Genomic DNA, 18400 nt, shown 5'->3' on the forward strand with positions numbered 1-18400 from the left:
GAGAAAAAAACCCTCATGCCGGAACTAGAGACAAGCCCACGCACCACGACCGGGAGCCTGTGAGCTACAACGAAAGATCCCCCATGCCTCAGTGAAGATCCCATGTGCCGCAGCAATCAAAAATAAATTAAATAATAAATAAATAAATAAAAATTTGAGGGCTTCCCTGGTGGCGCAGTGGTTGAGAGTCCGCCTGCCAATGCGGGGGACGCGGGTTCGTGCCCCGGCCCGGGAGGATCCCACATGCCGCGGAGCAGCTGGGTTCGTGAGCCATGGCCGCTGAGCCTGCGCGTCCGGAGCCTGTGCTCCGCAACGGGAGAGGCCGCGATAGTGAGAGGCCCGCGTACGGCAACAAAAAAAAAAAAAAAAAAAAAAAAAAAAATTTGAGGCAATCTCCAAATGGAGTTTAGAGGCCTGAAAGAAGAAAACATGAAATTTTACAAATTTTACCTGCTTCCCAGACCACACCACTTGGTGTGAATATGTGTATAAATCTTGTAATTATTCTTTGAGGAACACACTACGAAATTTGTGTATACATATTAAAAGCTCAAACGTGTTAAATGTGCATTTTAAATATACCACGAGTTCTGTAATTCTACTTGGTCTTTCGTCATTTTTCAACCCTCCGCTAAGGCTCAGAAAATATAAGTGGCCTCTCGAGTCTCTCCACCTCTGTGAAGAAAAAAGTCTGCTTTTGCTCGGTTTATCCCGGTAACAGCGAACGGACAAAAGTAAAAGCCAATGGCCAACGGCGAAGCAATCCGCCCTTCACTTACCGCGGAGGCGGCCTCTCAGACGACGAAGACACGTTCCGACGACGCCTAGCAACCGTTACCATGACAACGCAACTCGTGCTCCCACACCTCTGAGCGCGGCTCCCCTCTGCATCCCAGAAGGCGCTGTGCCGCCACTAAGCCTTCCGCCCCCTTCCATCCCAACATGCAACGGGGCTCATAACGTCAAGCGCTCGTCATCAGGATGATTATAGAAATGCCTGAATATACGCCCATGCTTAAACATTAAAAATGTCTGTAACAGGCTCACCTATGGGAAAGAGTCCGAAAGAGCTGTCTTAGCGATTTTTTTTTCAGAGGATTTAGTTTTAATCTCTAGGAGAAAAATTCCATCTTTCAGTAGACTCGCTCAGGCACCTCCTTGAACAGCACGCGCAGGCCGGCGGCGTGGGGGCCTCGGGGCCCTAGGCAGGGCACGTGCGGGAGGAAGTGGGGGGTGTTCGCGCGGTGCTTGTAGATACTGCTGCGTGGAGCCATGGGAGGCCTGGAGAAGAAGAAGGTGATGGGCGAGAGGCCGGGGCCGGTCCGGGGCAGGGGGGACGGGGGTGCCTCAGGAGGTAGGAGACGGGAGCGATGGAGCCCGGGGACTGTGCGTTTCCCAGGCCTTGGATCCTCGTGGGTGCAGAAGCGGCTGGGATCAACGCGACAGGAGACAGCAGGCAGAAGGGGTTCGAGGATGGGCGAGGACGGCAGTACTTGTTCTGTAAAATAGGGGAAAGAACCCTGGAGTAGATCTGTGAAAGGGCTTTGAGGTTGCTGCATCCCACAACAGGCCGAGCCGGAGGATAACTTTACTGAAAGTGATGAACATTATGTAGAGCTCACCATTATTTCGAGCTCATCATCTCTAAAACTGTGACTTCCTTTTCTGCTGAATCAGGCCTTGTCCTGGACATTGGGGATGGAGACATAAACAACTAGTTGTGGTCCCTGCATTCGTGGAGCTCACTTTCTAGTGGGGAAGTTGGACACTAAAGTAAATAACCAAATAAAACGATCACAAACAAGCCTGGCAGCGGAAACTAAGTGCCAAGGCCTTCGGGTGGAAAAGGCTTGCTGTGTGCAAGGAATTAAAGGATATCAGCTTGGCTGGGGTATAGTAAACCAATAGGAGAGTGGCATCTGGTGAAGTTGGGGTTGGACAGGGACCAGGTCATGCAAGCCCTGTCAGGCACAGTGAGGAGACTGGATTTTATTCAAAAAGCAGTATGAATCAACTAATGGGGGAGTAATATCCGTTTTTCAAGGAGTTGTTCTTGTTGCTGTATGGAGAATCACTTTGATGGCATGAAGAGATTAGAGAGGGGGATGGGGATGTGGATGAGGAAGATGTAGTTGCCTCGATTGTTTCCGTCAGCTGGAAACTTTCTACTGCCAATCTGTTTTTAATCCAGCACGCTATTGAGCTAAGTGCTAGTGATTGGAACTACAAACATATAACATTGAAAACCTGACTTTGAGACACAGGTGCAGATATGTAAACAAATCATGACAGTTTTTGTTGTTGTTTGTTTTGTTTTGGCCACGTCCAGCGTCTTGTGGGATGGAACCCGGGCCCCCTGCAATGGAAGCTCGGAGTCCTAGCCACTGGACCACCAGGGAAGTCCCAACAAATCGTGACAGTTTTTAAAGCAGGGTTTCAGAACCGTTTTGACATTTTGAGCCAGATAACTGTTGTGGGGAGGGTTGTCCTGTGTGTTGTGGGATGTTTAGCAGCACTCCTGGCCTGTTACCCACTAGGTGCCAGTAGCATCTAACAGCCTAAAATGCTGAATGCACCCCCATACACCCAGGGAGTAAAATCACCCCAGTTGAATTTAATTATCCCCTTAATGTTTGAAAGAATAAGAATGGTGACAGTGTAGGGCAATAGAAAACAATTTTAATGAAAGCAGCTTCCCTAAGACAGTCTGAAAGTCATCTTTGTATCCCCAGAACTTGGTATGGGCCTGATCCCCAGTAGACAATTAATAAATGTCTAAAGGGAAGAATGAATGAAGGGCATGTTTCGTGACTGTGGGATTATTCATAAACATACCCCTCAGGAGGCTACATGTTTGTCCCTTCAGATCTGGACCTGGCCATCGAGGCCTATGCTGTCTTAATCCAGAGGAAGACCTCGTTTGGGAAGGACGTGCTTGGTTAGCATTGCAGGGAGCTGGTACAGTGCACTGCTGCTCTTTCAGGGATACAGAGGTGTGAGTGTGAGGCAGCGTCTTAGCACCACAGATGTCCAGATGGTTGCACAACACAACATGCTCTTTGGGGGAAGGTAGAGACCAGGCCTTTTGTCCTTATCACCCTCCTAGCATCTAGCTAAACACTTGGAACATAGTAGAGGTCGTGTTATTGTCTGTTGAATGAATGAGGAAGGAGAGAGGCTGTGTGGCTTAGAGTGTGCATTTTCAACTGGATGGTATCATCCCGAAGGGAACAGAAATTGGTTGGGGGACATCTTAGACATTACAATGATGTGTAGCCCTCAGAAGGACCACATTACAGAAACATCTACAGTGTATCTATGGTATTAACATGTTATGGGGCTGTGAGAGAGGGGTGATTAAAGGGGAGAAAAGGTCTAAAAAGGCCTCTGGTGGTGGAGGGGTGGTTATAATGAAAAAGAAGTTGAGAACACTGGCTTAGTGGATGAGGCATTCAGGTTCTGGACTTGGACCTAGGTCTGAATCCAGCCCCAGCTCTTAAAAAGCTATGTGACCTGGGCAGGTAATTTTACTGAGCCTGTTTTCCTCCCTTGTGAAATGAGAATTTTAATGGCACCCACCTCACAGTGTTGTGGAGATTAAATGAATAATGTGTGCAAATCAGTAATCATAATGGTCAGTACTTACAGCCACTGCTAAGTGCTTGGTATAGCACCTGATCCACAGCAACCTCATGGTCCTGCATCGTGCAGATGTATGTGTCCTCCTCTGTGCTGACAACTGCAGGGACAGTGCAGGAGCGCTCCGTCCCCACAGCCTCTTGGCCATTTATCCAGAGTAATAGTCACCTCTTGCATGAGCAATGTCCAGAGGTTGCTCTCCATCATTGTAATCATTGCTAATGGAGAATTGATTTTATCCTCCCCAAGTATGAACGAGGCTCTGCTACCAACTACATCACCCGAAACAAAGCCCGGAAGAAGCTGCAGCTGAGCCTGGCCGACTTCAGGTGAGGTTGGAGAGGAGAGGGGGACTTCGGGTGCCTGGCCAGCGAAAACTCAGCCACATCCCTCTCTTAACGGCACTGCTGCAAACTCTGTCTGGGATTCTGATATTCCTTCTCTTTCTTGCCTGGCTTTGCTTTAGTGAGCTGTGCTTTGCCAGGTGTGGTCCATGGGGAAGCTGGAGAACTGGGTCGTGCCACCCTGAGTCATCAAAATGGGCCCACTGGTACAATGCACTGCTGCTCTCTTATCTGGGTCTTTGTCACCCATCCTCTCCCTTCTGGCAGTAGTGACCCCTGATCCTGCAGCTTGTGGTTCTCAGCTCCTTGGAGAGTCCAGTCCAGACTCTTCAACAGCCTGTGTCCTGCTGCCTGGCTCACTTTTCATCTTCCAGATGCACCCAGCACTTCCCACTCTTACAGCTTATGTCGTTTAGATTCTCTTCCCTCTGCCCTTTATAGGCAGACCTTGGAGATATTGTGGATTCGGTTTCACACCATTGCAATAAAATGAATATCACAATGAAGTGGTTTCCCAGTGCATATAAAAGTTACATTTACACTATACTGTAGTCTATTGAGTGTGCAGTCGTTTTATGTCTAAAAGAAATGAACATGCATTAATTTAAAATACTTTATTGCTAAAAAATGCTAATCATTATCTGAGCATTCAGTGAGTGGTAATCTTTTTGCTGGTGGAGGGTCTTGCCTCGATGTTGATGGCTGCCGACTGATCAAGGAGATGGTTGCTGAAGCCTGGGCTGGCTGTGACAGTTTCTTAAAATAAGACCACAGTGAGGTTTGCCACGTCGATTGACTCTTCCTTTCATGAACCATTTCTCTGTAGCACACAGTGCTGTTTGACAGCATTTTACCCACAGTAGAACTTCTGTCAGAATTGGAGTCGATCCTGTCAGACTCTGCTGCTGTTTTATCAACTAAATTTACGTAATAGTCTAAATCCTTTGTTGTCATTTCAGCAATTTCCACAGTAGATTCCATCTCAAGAAACCACTGTCTTCACTCATTTATAAGAAGCACTCCTCACCTGTTAAAGTTTTATCATGAGATGGCAGCAATCCAGTCACACCTTCAGGGTCCACTTCTAATTCAGGTTCTCTTGCTGTTTCCACCACATCTGCAGTTACTTCCTCCACTGAAGTCTTGAACCCCTCAAAGTCATCCATGAGGGTTGGAAGCAACTTCTTCCAAACTCCTGTTAGTGCTGATATTTTTATCTCTTCTGAATCACGAAAATTCTTAACGGCATCTAGAAGGGTAAATCCTTTCCAGAAGGTTTTCAGTTTACTTTGCCCAGATCCATCAGAAGAATCACTGTCTAGGGTGGCTATAGCCTTATGAAATGTATTCTTAATTTATAAGACCTGAAAGTCAGAATTAGTCCTTGATCCATTGGCTGCATAATGGATGTTTTGTTAGCAGGCATGAAAACAACATTAATCTCATTGTACATCTCCATCAGAGCTCTTGGGTGACCAGGTGCATTGTCAATGAGCAGTAATATTTTGAAAAAACAAAGAACTTTTTTCTGAGCAGTAGGTCTCCAGAGTGGGCTTAAAATAGTCATTGACCATGTTTTTTGTTTTGTTTTGTTTTTTAAATTTATTATTTATTTTTGGCTGCTTTGGGTCTTCGTTGCTGCTCATGCTTTCTCTAGTTGCGGCGAGCAGGGCTCTAGAGCAGTGTGTGGGCGTCTCATTGTGGTGGCTTCTCTTGTTGTGGAGCATGGACTCTAGGTGCACGGGCTTCAGTAGTTGTGGCTTGCGGGCTCTAGAGCAGGCTCAGTAGTTGTGGCACATGGGCTTAGTTGCTCCACGGCATGTGGGATCTTCCTGGACCAGGGCTCGAACCCATGTCCCCTGCACTGGCAGGTGGATTCTTAACCACTGCACCACCAGGGAAGCCCCTGACGTTGTTTTTTGTAAACAGATGTGCTGTTATCCAGGCTTTGTTCCATTTATAGAGCACAGGCAGAGTAGATTTTAGCATAATTCTTAAGGGCCCCAGGATTTTCAGAATGGTGAATGAGCATTGGCTTCACCTTAAAGTCACCAGCTGTGTTATCCCATAACAAGAGAGTCAGCCTGTCCTTTGAAATTTTGAAGCCAGGCATTGACTTCTCTCTAGCTATGAAAGTCCTAGAAGGCATCTTCTTCCAGTATAAGGCTGTTTCATCAACATTGAAAATCTGTTTAGTTAATTATCTTAGCTAGATCTTCTGGATAACTTGCTGCAGCTTCTACATCAGCACTTGCTGCCTCACCTTGTACTTTTATGTCATGGAGACAACTTCTTTCCTTAAAGCTCATGAACCATCCTCTCCTAGCTTCAGACTTCATCCTGCAGCTTCCTTACTTCTGTCAGCCTTCACAGAATTGAAGAGAGTTAGAGTCTTGCTCTGGATTAGGCTTTGGCTTAAGGGAATGTTGTGGCTGGTTTGATCTTCTGTCCAGACCACTAAAACTTTATATCAGCAATAAGGCTGTTTTGCTTTCTTATCGTTTATGTGTTCACGGGAGTAGCTCTTTTAATTTCCTTCAAGGGCTTTTCCTTTGCATTCACAACTTGGCTGGCTGTGGTGTAAGAAGCCTAGCTTTCGACCTGTCTTGGCTTTCACCATGCCTTCCTCACTAAGCTTAATCATTTCTAGCTTTTGATTTAAAGTGAGAGACGTGGGAGTCTTCCTTTCACTTGAACACTTAGAGGCCACCGTAGGGTTATTTGTTGACCTCATATCAATATTGTGTCCCAGGGAGTAGAGAGGCCCGAGGAGAGGGAGAGAGACTGGGGAATGGCAGGTCGTGTGGAGCAGTCAGAACACACATTTATTGATGAAGTTCACCATCTTGTATGGGTGCTATTCGTGATGCCCCCAAAATGATTACAATAGCAACATCAAAGATCACTGATCACAGATCGCTATAACAAATATAATAATGATGAAATCGTTTGAAATATTGTGAGAATTCCAAAAATGTGACACAGAGACATGAAGGTGAGCAAATGTTGGAAAAATGGCGCTGATAGACTTGCTCAATGCAGGGTTGCACAGACCTTCAATTTATTTTTTAAAAAAAGAAAAAGAAAATGCAATTACCTGCAAAGTGCAATAAAGTGAAAGTCAATAAAATGAGGTATACCTCCATGAGGCTGAAATGTTGATTTGTCAGCAAGGCCTTTCCTGACTCTCCTTGCTAAAAGAGGTACCTGCCAGTTGGCCCCTGTCAATATCCTGATTGTTTCCTTTCTGGTGCTTGGGACTGTCTGCACTGTGTTTGTCGGGAACTTGTCAGTGTCGGACTCCTGCACTAGGATGTGAGTTTTCCAAAGGGCAGGGCTCCTGTGTTCTCTGTTCACTGCACTTTTCCAGGCCCAGCATGCCCAGTGCTCAGCACGTTTGCTGATAGAAGGAGTGGCCTTTGTCTTCCAGGCGGCTGTGCATCCTGAAGGGCATTTATCCCCATGAACCCAAACACAAGAAGAAGGTCAACAAGGGCTCCACGGCAGCCCGAACCTTTTACCTTATCAAAGACATCAAATTCCTCCTCCATGAACCCATTGTCAACAAGTTCCGGGAGTACAAGGTGAGGCCTGGGCTCTAGGGTCTGGATGGGGCCCTTCCCAGCTCTATGCAGACCCACTAACACTGACCTTGGGCAAATTGTTTGATCTCTCTGAGCAAGCCTGTACATAGGGTGAGGTAATTCTACCTCAAAAGGGTGTCGGGGGGATTGACTGAGATCTTAGGTGTGGAAATCATTTACATAGAACCTGGCCAATGATTAATGCGTTACCTGTCATACTTTCCCCCCGGTTCTTTTGGAAAAGAGTAAATATATTGCCTCTGAGGCAAAGATTGTCGTCTTTCAGGGGCTCTCTGGTGTGTTTTCTGCCCAAATAAACCACTCCTATTCAGGTTCTTTCTGGAATTGTTCCCAGGGGACCAAGCTTTTCATTCCTCAAATAGGAACGATTAAATGCTTAAATACCGCAGGGAAAGTAGAAACCTAATTATACCAAATGCAAATAATTGAAAGTAGACTGCTGTTACTGTAGCCTTTGCCGAGCAGCAGGGCCAGGCTGTGGGGTACAGCTGCTGGCAGCCCTCTCGCCAGAGCTGGCCAAGGTGGGTGGCTGGACCTGTCCTTCTGCTGGGTTTTCCAGCCACCTCAGCTCATTGCATTGGAACTGGGCCCCTTGTGGGACTGGCTGTCTCAGAGCTGCTGTTTACAGTCTCAGCGCAGGTGGTCTCTGAGCCTCTGAAGAAGTGCTCGGGGGAGGCAGTTGGTCAGTTTAGAGGACTTTCTGGGGCCACCATTGGCCTCAACTGCGTTTTCTCGTGTGGCCCAGCCCCACACGTGGGCCTGAGGCTTGTTTCACACACATGCGGACTGGTGTTTCTGGCCCAGCCTCCTGTCTCACTTCTCAGTTGGAAAATAGGGCTGAAAACGTTATACTTTCACGTAAACATGCGGAGTCAGCCCATCTGAATGCTTATCCCTGTTCATCTGTCAGCGGGATGCAGTGGGGTGGCTCTGTTGTCAGTCTGGGTCAGGGTCGCTGCTCCGTGCAGGTGGCTGTTGTGCAAACCCCGGGCTGAAGGGGCAGATCGTGCCGGCAGACAGCTGTGGTCGGAGAGCCCTCCTGCCCCGAGCATCCCTCCTCCACGGAAGGGGTGTCCGGGAGCCGCTGGCCCCACATCAGCGGTCTCCTCCTCCCTCCCAGGTGTTCGTCCGGAAGCTGCGGAAGGCCTATGGGAAGAGTGAGTGGAACACGGTGGAGCGGCTGAAGGACAACAAGCCCAACTACAAGCTTGACCACATCGTCAAGGAGCGGTGAGCCGGGGGCTCTGACCTGGTGCTGGGGGTACCATGGGGAACGGGGCCGAGACCCTGCTCGCAGAGCTGGCGTCCTGCTGGAGGAGGCAGACCAGAAAACAAACTGGCAATTTGTTCTAATGGTTGCAAGTCCACACGAGTGCCACGAGGGATGCTCTCCAGGAAGGGAGCTGGAGGACACACGTTAGTAACAGGCTTGTCAAAGGAGTCTCTGGGGGGAGACAGTTGAGCCAGCCACGGGAGGCATGGTTCAGGCAGAGCAAACAGCAAGTGCAAAAGCCCTGTGGTAAGAGAGAGCCGGAGTCCTGGGGGTATGCATGGTCAGTCCTGGAAGACGTGGCTGGACACCTCTGATCTCAACTGTTTCTCGCCGGTCCTTCTCAGCAGTCCCCGTCATTCATTGACTAAATCAGTGGGGACACTTGGCAATGTCTGGAGACACTTCTGCTTCTCCTGACTTGGATGGCAGGGGGTCTACTAGTATTTAATTAGTAGAGGCCAGGGATGCTGCTCAACACCTTGTAGTGCACAGGACAGCCCCCACAACATGGGACAACCTGGCCCACAATGTCAGTGGTGGTAAGGTGCAGAAACTCTGGGCTAACTGAATGTCTGCCTTCTCTTGGTGGCTGTTGGCCCTAGGAACACTTAGCTCCAGGCTGGATGGACTTGGCTTCATTGAGTCGGGCCAGCCATGGGCTAGCAGGGCAACAGCCTTGGCCTGGCAGCTCGACAGCAGGTGTTCTCACCCCAGCCCTGTGGCCACGAGCTGGGCAGTCCGCGAACTGCTCCTGCTCCAAGCAGGTCCTCCTCTAACAGAGAGATGACGCGTGTGACACAGCTGTCCTGTGGAACAAATGAAAAAAAAAAATGCACAAGAAAAAAGCAGGTGTCTGGATTCATGTGCACACTAGATGGCAGTATGGTGGCGTTCCCATTCTGTGTCACCCCCTTCTCCTCAGCCCTTGCTTAAGAAAGAATGGCCAGTGCTGTTTCTAGGAAAGGCCCGGGTTGTTGGGTTTGTCTGTGAGGTGCAGAGCGAGGAAACTTTGAGGCACAAGAGGGGACTGATTGAGGCTCTGGCCTCTGAACCAGGGAACCAAGTGCCTCTCTTGTTCTGAGAGGTCCCTGTGGACCTCTCTTCTGTTTTGCTCTGTCTGAAGACCTGGCTGGCCCCTCCTGACTCAGATTTCTCTGACCCTCAGAGCCAAGTGGGCACATCCTGGTTCCGTGGTTCCTCCTGAGGCTGTAGGGAGGTTGGAGCTGCCAGGCCCCAGGGCGTTGCCCAGCTCCCTGTTCAGGAGATGGCGGTGGCAGGGCCTGGGGTGGGGCAACAAGATGGGGGGCCCCTCAGAGCCCAGGCTGAGCGACCCTGTGAGCACTGCCCTCCTGGCCACGCAGGTACCCCACGTTCATAGATGCCCTGCGGGACCTGGACGACGCCCTGTCCATGTGCTTCCTCTTCTCCACCTTCCCACGGACCGGCAAGTGCCACGTGCACACCATCCAGCTGTGCCACCGGCTGGCCGTGGAGTTCATGCACTACGTCATCGCCGCCCGTGCCCTGCGCAAGGTGAGCCCAGGGCCACCCAGCGGGGCCCAGCCCCCGCCCCACCCCACCGTGTCCTCACCACGCTGTCCCCCCTCCACCGCAGGTCTTCCTGTCCATCAAAGGCATTTACTACCAGGCCGAGGTGCTGGGCCAGCCCATCGTGTGGATCACGCCCTACACCTTCTCGCACAACGTGAGTGTGCCCACGGGGAAGGGTTGTGCAGGGACCGTTGCTCCCTGTCTGCTTCCTAGACAGAGATAATGGTGTGGGTGAAGGGGGGCTCTTCCTGTCCTGCAGAACCAGCTGGGTTCCTGAATGCTGGCCGGGGCGGTGTGTGGTACAGAATTGTAACAAGAGCCCGAGCCAGCCTGATTCCAGTACCTGCTAGCTGGTTGACCTTGGACGTGTTCCCTTACCTCTCTGCCCAGTTAATAATGTGCTTCCACCTTCTAAGCCTTGTCGTGAGGATTTGAGGGAAAAAAGCTTTAAAAGTGCCTGGTGATTGGCCCTCGGGGGTTGCAGAACGAACAGTGAGTGGCCACCGGGGCCGAGCACTGCCTGTATACACGGCCTTGCCCTCCAACCTGCTGGGTCCTCACCCGGCTCTGCCACCCCCACTCCTGTGCCCCACCCAGAGCTGGGGACTGGGTGAGATTGGGGAGGATGAGCACAAGAGGAGCACTACTTATTAGTGGCACTATTTCTTACCATCTTTCTAAGACTGAGAATTTTTGGCAGGATCCGTCAAGAGAAATCTTGGTTTGGCCTCCGTATGGGGGTTGTTAGCCTCTAGTCTCCCACAGGGTCTCAGGCTTGGCGCCTGACTTATCCTGCTGTGCATTTGGCCTTGCTTCCTGCTTGTGCCTTGAGTGAGAACTGGTGCCTTCAGTGGAGACCCAGCTGGATGGCAGGTTTGCTGGCCGGGCAGCGGGTGCTCCAGCGTGAGCTGGCGGTCTGGGTTCCCTGGGCCGCTGCTGATTACTCTGGGCTGGGGGCCACAGGCCGGAACCCCCGCTGAGCGCAGAGCAGCGGTGACAATTGGCGGCAGCCTGTGGTCTTTGTGGGTGAGAGGCGCTCGGCCCTCAGCAGTCCCTGTGCCCGCTCCCTGGGGGCCGGCATGTATGCAAGTCTGTGCTCTTCCTTCTTCCCCTCTCTGTCCCGCCTCTCCTTTGTCCTTCTTGCCTTCTCTGCCCTGCCTTCCCTCCTTCCTCTCTGCCCCTCCCTCTCCTTCCTTCTCTCTGATGTCCCACCCCCTCACTGCTCAGGCTGGTCTTTGTCTGTCCTGCCAGTGGTGAATAGGGCCCTGTGGAGGCCGGCTTCCACACAGCTGGCCCTGGAGGAACGGGGGAGGGCACGGGCCGCCCCTTCCTCCTTCCTCTCTGGCCAGCTCACTGCCGCTGTTTTCTCTCAGCAAGAGGATGGGGGACCAGCCCTGGGTCATAGTTGGGGCCCCTGTGCAGCCAGTGCTGGGCTCCTGGCAGCAGGACCCAGGCAGGTAGCGGGGCCCAGGGTGCTGCTGTGCTGTGGGGCAGTCACTGCTCACGTGCTCCCAGGCCCATCGAAGGCCCTGGTGGATGCTCATGGAAGGACCTTCTGAGGTATCAGTGGGGGACAGGTGGGGCACCTCTTGGCCCCTGTACCCCCACAGCCCAGTCACTGCCTGCTGGCAGAATGTAGAAACAGCTCAGCGTCACAGGCGCACAGGCACAGAAGGGATGCTGTGATCATTATTGATTTCATCATCGCTTGGCGTATCCCCCTGTCCAGGTCTCAGAAGTCGGCCAGGCTGCCCTGGACTCTCTGGTATGCCAGGCAGTGCCGCTCAAGGGTCGAGGCACTTTGGTTTGGGTCTCAGATCCTTGCCCTGTTTTGTTTTATCAACTCCTCAAGGTTTAAGATGAGCCCTCCCGTGTCCCCCGCTTGCTCTGTTTTTGCCCCAAGCAGGCAGCATTTCTCAGGAGCTCCCTGGGGCTGAGCCAGGCAGCTGCCCAGCCTGTCCTGGGTCCTCGGGTTGTGCCTTTGTCTCCAGCTCGGGCCCAAGGCAGGGTTGCTGAATTCTGAGTATCTGTCTGAAGCCTCCTGCCAGGGCTCGTAGGTGCTGAGTGCCGCCCGCCCACTACCCCCACCCTGGCAGATGGGCTGATCCAGGGCCACCTTTCCCAGCCAGGCCCCCAGGTGCTCATGGGCTGGCCCCAGAAAAGACGGTAAATGGAAATTACGGGATGGCCTCTTCTCCTGGTGCAGAGCTCTGAAGGCGGGGCCACCCTGGGGGAGCTCCTGGTCCTTGGGCATCCGGAGCCCCCACCCCACATGGGTTGTCAGTGCCATCTTTGTACTGACACTGCTGATGTGTCTCTGTGTCCCCAGCACCCAACAGACGTGGACTACAGGGTCATGGCCACCTTCACCGAGTTCTACACCACTCTGCTGGGGTTCGTCAACTTCCGCCTCTACCAGTCACTTAACCTGCACTACCCTCCCAAGGTAGGCCCCGGCTCAGCCCAGTGCCTTCTCCTCCCTGGGCAGAGGCCACGGCCTCTCTCCCCACATGGAGGTGGGGGCTAGGGGCATCCTCTTCCTCTGACCTTCCCCTTGCCTCCCAGCTTGAGGGTCAGGCCCATGCAGAAGCGAAGGCCAGCGAGGACACCTACGCTTTGGACTCTGAGAACTCTATGGAGGTGAGAGAGGCTTCCAGCATTGGCCCTGCATCCCCCAGAAGTGTGGTTCCTGGCCCGGGGTTGGAGGCGGTCATGGCTAGATAGGTGGTCTCAGGGCTTGCCCTCAGAGCCCAAACCCACTGATTCCCGGCCGAGAACTGCCAGCGCTACCCCTCCCCACCCGCAAGCAGCATCCCTGAAACCCTGCATCTTTCCCACAGAAACTGGCCTCTCTCAGTGCCAGTCTGGCCCGTGTGGTGGTGCCTGCGGAGGAGGAGGAAGCCGAGGTGGATGAGTTTCCTGCTGACGGGGTGAGGACTGCGCTGCCCTCTGGAAGCGGGGGTCGGGGAGGCGGGCGGACTGAGGGCTTTGAAGGCAGCTGGGGAGGGGCTCGTCTCCAGCCTCTGCCTCCAGTGGGGTGCAGGCAGGCCTGATAGTGTGAGCAGCCCCTTTTCTCGGCAGGAGATGGTGGTGCAGGAGGACTGCAGGAAGGAGCTGGAGGCGCAGGAAAAGCACAAGAAGCTCTTCGAGGGCCTGAAGTTCTTCCTGAACCGTGAGGTGCCCCGGGAGGCCCTGGCCTTTGTCATCAGGTGGGGAGCCTGACGGCACTGGCTCTGCCATACTGGGCTGGGTCCTGCCCTGGACAGCACAGCCCTGGACACCCATCGGTAACAATGGGCTGGCGTCAGTATCCGCTGCTTAGGGCTGTTGTGAGGATTCAACAAAATGGGTGTGGAAAACTCAGCACACCCCAAGCACGTGGAAAGCACCCATCAGAGGGCAGCTGGCATCACTTCCTCACCAGCTTCGGGCAGAAGGTTTCCACTGGGCCAGCACTGGAGGCGTCAGCCAATTGGAGGGGGCGGTTCCTGGGGTGGGGAGGGGACAGGTGTGTCCTAGGAGCGTGAGCTTGTGGGCCAGCGGGTCCCAGGGTGGGCACCTCATGCCTCAGTACCCTCATGGGCTCCCCCTGTGCCTGTAGGAGTTTTGGGGGGAACGTGTCCTGGGACAAATCTCTGTGCATTGGGGCCACGTATGACGTCACAGACTCTGGTATCACCCACCAGATTGTCGACCGGCCTGGGCAACAGACCCCCGTCATCGGCAGGTAGGCCCCCAAGGCCCTCGTCTTCCTCCGCCTGTTCGGGTTTCTGGGGGCGGAGGTCTGTTTCCAGGCCCTTGCAGATGCAGTGGGGTCTCGGGTGGCCCCACGACTTTCTCTGCCCTGGCCCTGCGCAGGTACTACGTGCAGCCCCAGTGGGTGTTTGACTCCGTGAACGCCCGCCTCCTCCTCCCTGTGGCAGACTACTTCCCCGGGGTACAGCTGCCTCCACACCTCTCGCCCTTCGTGTCAGAGAAGGAAGGCGATTACATGCCCCCTGAGAAGCTGAAGTTGCTGGCCCTGCAGCGGGGGGAGCACCCAGGTGAGTGAAAGGAAGCTGGGCAGGGCGGGGTGGGCAGGCTCCTCCAGGCTGGCCTCAGCTCCGGGGGCTTCACCTGGCTGTTTCCCTTCTTGGCTACAAAGGTGGCAAGCTCCAGAGAACAGGGCAGCAGGGGTACGAAGCCCTTTAAACTCTCATTGGAGTAATGTGGCTTAGGAGGAGGAAACGTTTGTGTCTTATAATCCAGTGTTACTTGATGTCCAGAGTGACTGAGCAGAATGGTCTGGAAGTTCCACGGGAGGCAGCAGAGCTGAGGGGTTGGGGGCCTGGAGTTTGCTCTGAAGGCAGCTGGGGCCTGTGGGGAAGGTGCCAGAGGGCCTGGGGTCAGGATGGCCCTGCTGTGGAACGTCTGTGCCAAAGAGGGTGGTGCCTGGCACCCGTTCTCACGCTGCAAGGGGAAGGGCAGGCTCCCGGGTGTTCGGAATCCTTGGCTGTTTGTAGGAAATTTGAATAACTCTGAAGAGGAGGATGAGGAGGAAGATGATGAAGGTGATGGTGATGAAGAGGGAGGAAAAGAAGAGGAGGAGGAAGAAGACAAGGAGGCTGGTTCGGAAAGGGAGGAAGAGGCCCGACTGATGGCCCCGGAGGAGCCGAGGATGGAGGGGAAGGTACCAGGGAGTTGATTGGGTTCTCGGCCTGGGAAGCATCCCCGCTGGCCACCTTGGTGCCAGAAGGGTGGGAGCCAGGGGGCTGGGGGTGGAGGGTGGGGGTCAGCCTGCATCCACAAGTGTCCCCCCTGTATCCCCAGAAGCCCAGGGTGATGGCGGGCACAGTGAAGCTGGAGGATAAGCAGCGGCTGGCCCAGGAGGAGGAGAGTGAGGCCAAGCGCCTGGCCATCATGATGATGAAGAAGCGGGAGAAGTACCTTTACAACAAGATCATGTTTGGCAAGAGGCGCAAAATCCGCGAGGTGAGTCTCCCCGCTGCCTGAGGCTCCAGGTGGGACCACACAGCTGAGCTTTGAGGCCGGCTGGCTCTCCTGGGCAGTCTCTGGGCCCTTTTCTAGCATTTTTCTGATGTTGTCTGCCTGCCCTGGGCATCTTGGTGTCAGTCTCCTTCCTGCACCCGGTAGTTTCTGAGTCTGCTGGGATCGGGGGCCAGAGCTGCTGCAGCAGACTCAGGGCCTGCACTTCACAGAAGTGCGTGAAGCTGGAGGGACTGTGGGAGGTTTTGGTTCAGCTTCTGTTTTGTTTCCTCTCATTCACAGAGCCACATATGCTCAATATAAAAGAAAAAAAAAATTTAAGAGAGTTCTGTGCATGCCAGAACTCTATAATGACACGAAAGTGGCTCACAGTCTTGCCCTTGGGGTGATCTGTAGTAATAGCCCCCCAGGTTTCTTTTGTGCATGTAATAACACAGATGTTATTCGGGGGGCATTGTGCTACACATACAGGCAGAGCTTGTGTTATGGCACTTCACTTTATTGCACTTTACAGATAACAAGTTTGTTACAGATGGAAGGTTTGTGGCGACTCTATGTCGAGCAAGTCTGTTTAGCACCATTTTTCCAATATTTGCTCATTTCATGTCTCTGTGTCACCAGTGACAGTAATTTTCACAATATTTCGGACTTTTTCATTATTATTATATTTGTTATGGTGATTTGTGATCAATGTTCTTTGACGTTACTGTCGCAAAAAGACTATATAATTCACTGAAGCCTCAGATGATGGTTAGGTTTTTTTTTAGGAATAACGTATTTTTTATTAACGTATATGCACGGTGTTTTTAGACATAATGCTATTGCCACTTAACAGACAACAGCATAGCATAAACAGAACTTTTATATGCCCTGGGAAACCAAAAAATTCATGTGACTCCCTTTATTGCAGTATTCGCTTTATTGGGGTGGTGGGTGGAATCCAACCCACAATATCTCTGAGATCTGCCTGTAGGTTGTTCTGCTGTGTGTTTGTTATTTAACCATAGCATGAACTGTCCATGGCGTCATACAGTGCATGGCCTGTTCCCTGCTGACAGGATTAGGCTGTCTCTCTTTTATAGTCATTCTCAGAGAACAGTCTTGAGCACCTCTCTTCCTACCTCCAAGTGTCTCTGCAGGGTAAATTCTTAGGAGTGTAATTGCCAGGTTGAAAGGCCACCTGTTTTGGAATAGATCGTGCCACATGGCCCCGGGGAAGGACTGTTCCAGGTTGACCCCACCCTAGCAGCTCCTGTTGAAGGTTTGAATGGCCCCCAGCTTTCCCAGGTGAAGGGGGTCAGTGGGGCAGTTGCCTCCAGCTCTGGGAGCCTGCAATCCTCCTGACTTGCTGTGGGCCCATAACTTCACAGAGTCATAAAGGCAGGGGTGAAGGCACGGTTCCTCACCTGAGGCTCTTCAGAGAGGTTTGCCTTTTCCCCTTGGTAACTTGCCTGTTAACTTTCCTGGAAGCTCTGCTTTTAAGGGGTGGCCTTGAGTGGCGGAAGGGGGAGTCCCCTTCCCCGTCCTCCTCCCCCCATCACAGCTTAATCCTCCCATTCCTCCTCACAGGCCAACAAACTGGTGGAGAAGCGGAAAGCCCACGATGAGGCTGTAAGGTCTGAGAAGAAGGCCAAGAAGGCAAGGCCGGAGTGAGTGGTGGCAGCCTCACCATGGGTGGGGCCAGCTCCCGGAGGCTGGACTTGGCACAGGGACCCAGAGCGCCTGGGCTTGGTGACAGACCAGGGTCTTTTCTGTTTTCATCCTTCTCCGCCCTCTGCCGGCCCTGGCCTCCTCTCACAATCTCTGGCTGGGCCCATGGACAGCCCCAGCCTCGCTCGGATGGAGCTCCCTGCTGGTGGCTGGGCAGAGGAGAGGCCTCTGTGCCTGGCCCGACGCGATGCTCCCACGGGTCAAGCGACACGGGGCAGGACCCGACCAGCCCCTCACTGACTGTTCCCATTCACCCTGGCTTTCTGCATCCCCTCCCCCACACGTACGGTTGGACCCACGATTTTCCCAGTGCTCTGATGGGGGGTAGGGTGGGGAAGCATTTGTTATTAAATGGCTGGAGTTCTGCAGCCAGTTGAATTCTGTGTTCATGAGCCTTCCTGGGGTTGGAGAAGGGCCACCTAGTAGTGCTCCAGGTTGGCCAGCCCTCAGTATTCACTGAGAGGAGCCGGTCACTGCCCGGAGCTTTCTGGCTGCCCGTGGATCCCTTGGGGTCCAGGGGTGCCAGAAGGTAGGCGCGCATTCCAGCCCAGAGACTTTTCCTCTGTGAACCTGCTTCCTCACGTGTAAGCTAAGCGTAGAAATTCTGGAGCCTTCCTCCCAGGCATGTGTGAAGGGTTCAGTGATAATGTTTCAGAGAGTCACTAGTGTCAGGTGTCTGGTAGGTAAAGTACTCAGCAAACACCAACCGTGATTGTCATCACTTCCTGCTGGAGTCAGCCCGGGAGGTAAAAGCCAGTGTCTGAAGGATCTATGGGGCCTGAGTTGAGGGTACCTAGCTTTACCTTGTGGGCTTATGGGCAGAGCTACCAAGGACCCCCAATGTGGCTTTGCCAGCAGCCGGACTTGTAACCCTTTCTGGGCCATCCTTATAGCTTCCCACTTGACCCTGGCAGTGCCCTTGCAGAGGCGCAAGGGGACATGCCCTTGCCTGGATTGCCGGTGCCTCATGGCAGAGCCAGGGCCACTCGACCCCTCCCAGGTCAGGCAGGGAGATTCTGAATGCCCCCCAGGGTGCTCCTGTGGGCCGAGTGCTCTCAGGAGCAGGGCCCAGGATGGGGAAGTATGAGTTTGGAACTGGGCCCCTTCTTCACCAAATCTAGGCACTTGAGGGCCTTGGCCCTCTGCCCCTCACTCTGTAGAAGTGCCCAGGCTCTATAGAACTCTTTTGGGCAGTGTCTTCAGACCCAGACTGTGCAGGGAGAATGCAAGAGCTTGGGCAGGCTCTCTGGCTGAGGGAGTGGAGAACCTAGGGCTCCTGTCTCACTGGGCCT

At 53.0% G+C, this 18400-nt stretch overlaps 1 protein-coding gene across 1 annotated transcript; it reads left to right on the forward strand.

Moving 5' to 3' along the window:
* The first annotated feature begins 1193 nt into the window (after positions 1-1193).
* On the forward strand, positions 1194-17473 carry PES1 (pescadillo ribosomal biogenesis factor 1). The gene is made up of 15 exons (XM_007128662.4): positions 1194-1296; positions 3889-3968; positions 7414-7567; positions 8709-8818; positions 10223-10394; positions 10477-10566; positions 12742-12858; positions 12978-13052; positions 13253-13342; positions 13494-13621; positions 14014-14139; positions 14271-14455; positions 14915-15081; positions 15222-15383; positions 16968-17473. The coding sequence occupies exons 1-15, from the start codon at positions 1273-1275 to the stop codon at positions 17049-17051; spliced, it is 1764 nt and encodes a 587-aa protein (XP_007128724.1). The 5' UTR covers positions 1194-1272; the 3' UTR covers positions 17052-17473.
* Positions 17474-18400: the final 927 nt, after the last annotated feature.

Source organism: Physeter macrocephalus, chromosome 19 (genome assembly GCF_002837175.3).
Source record: "Physeter macrocephalus isolate SW-GA chromosome 19, ASM283717v5, whole genome shotgun sequence".
Classification (NCBI taxonomy): Eukaryota; Metazoa; Chordata; class Mammalia; order Artiodactyla; family Physeteridae; genus Physeter; species Physeter macrocephalus.

Coding starts and splice junctions, on each gene's coding strand:
- PES1 (XM_007128662.4), top strand. CDS start 1,273: ATGGGAGGCCTGGAGAAGAAGAAG. Junction 13,053..13,252: donor ACTCTGAGAACTCTATGGAG/GTGAGAGAGGCT, acceptor TCTTTCCCACAG/AAACTGGCCTCTCTCAGTGC. Junction 15,082..15,221: donor AGCCGAGGATGGAGGGGAAG/GTACCAGGGAGT, acceptor CTGTATCCCCAG/AAGCCCAGGGTGATGGCGGG.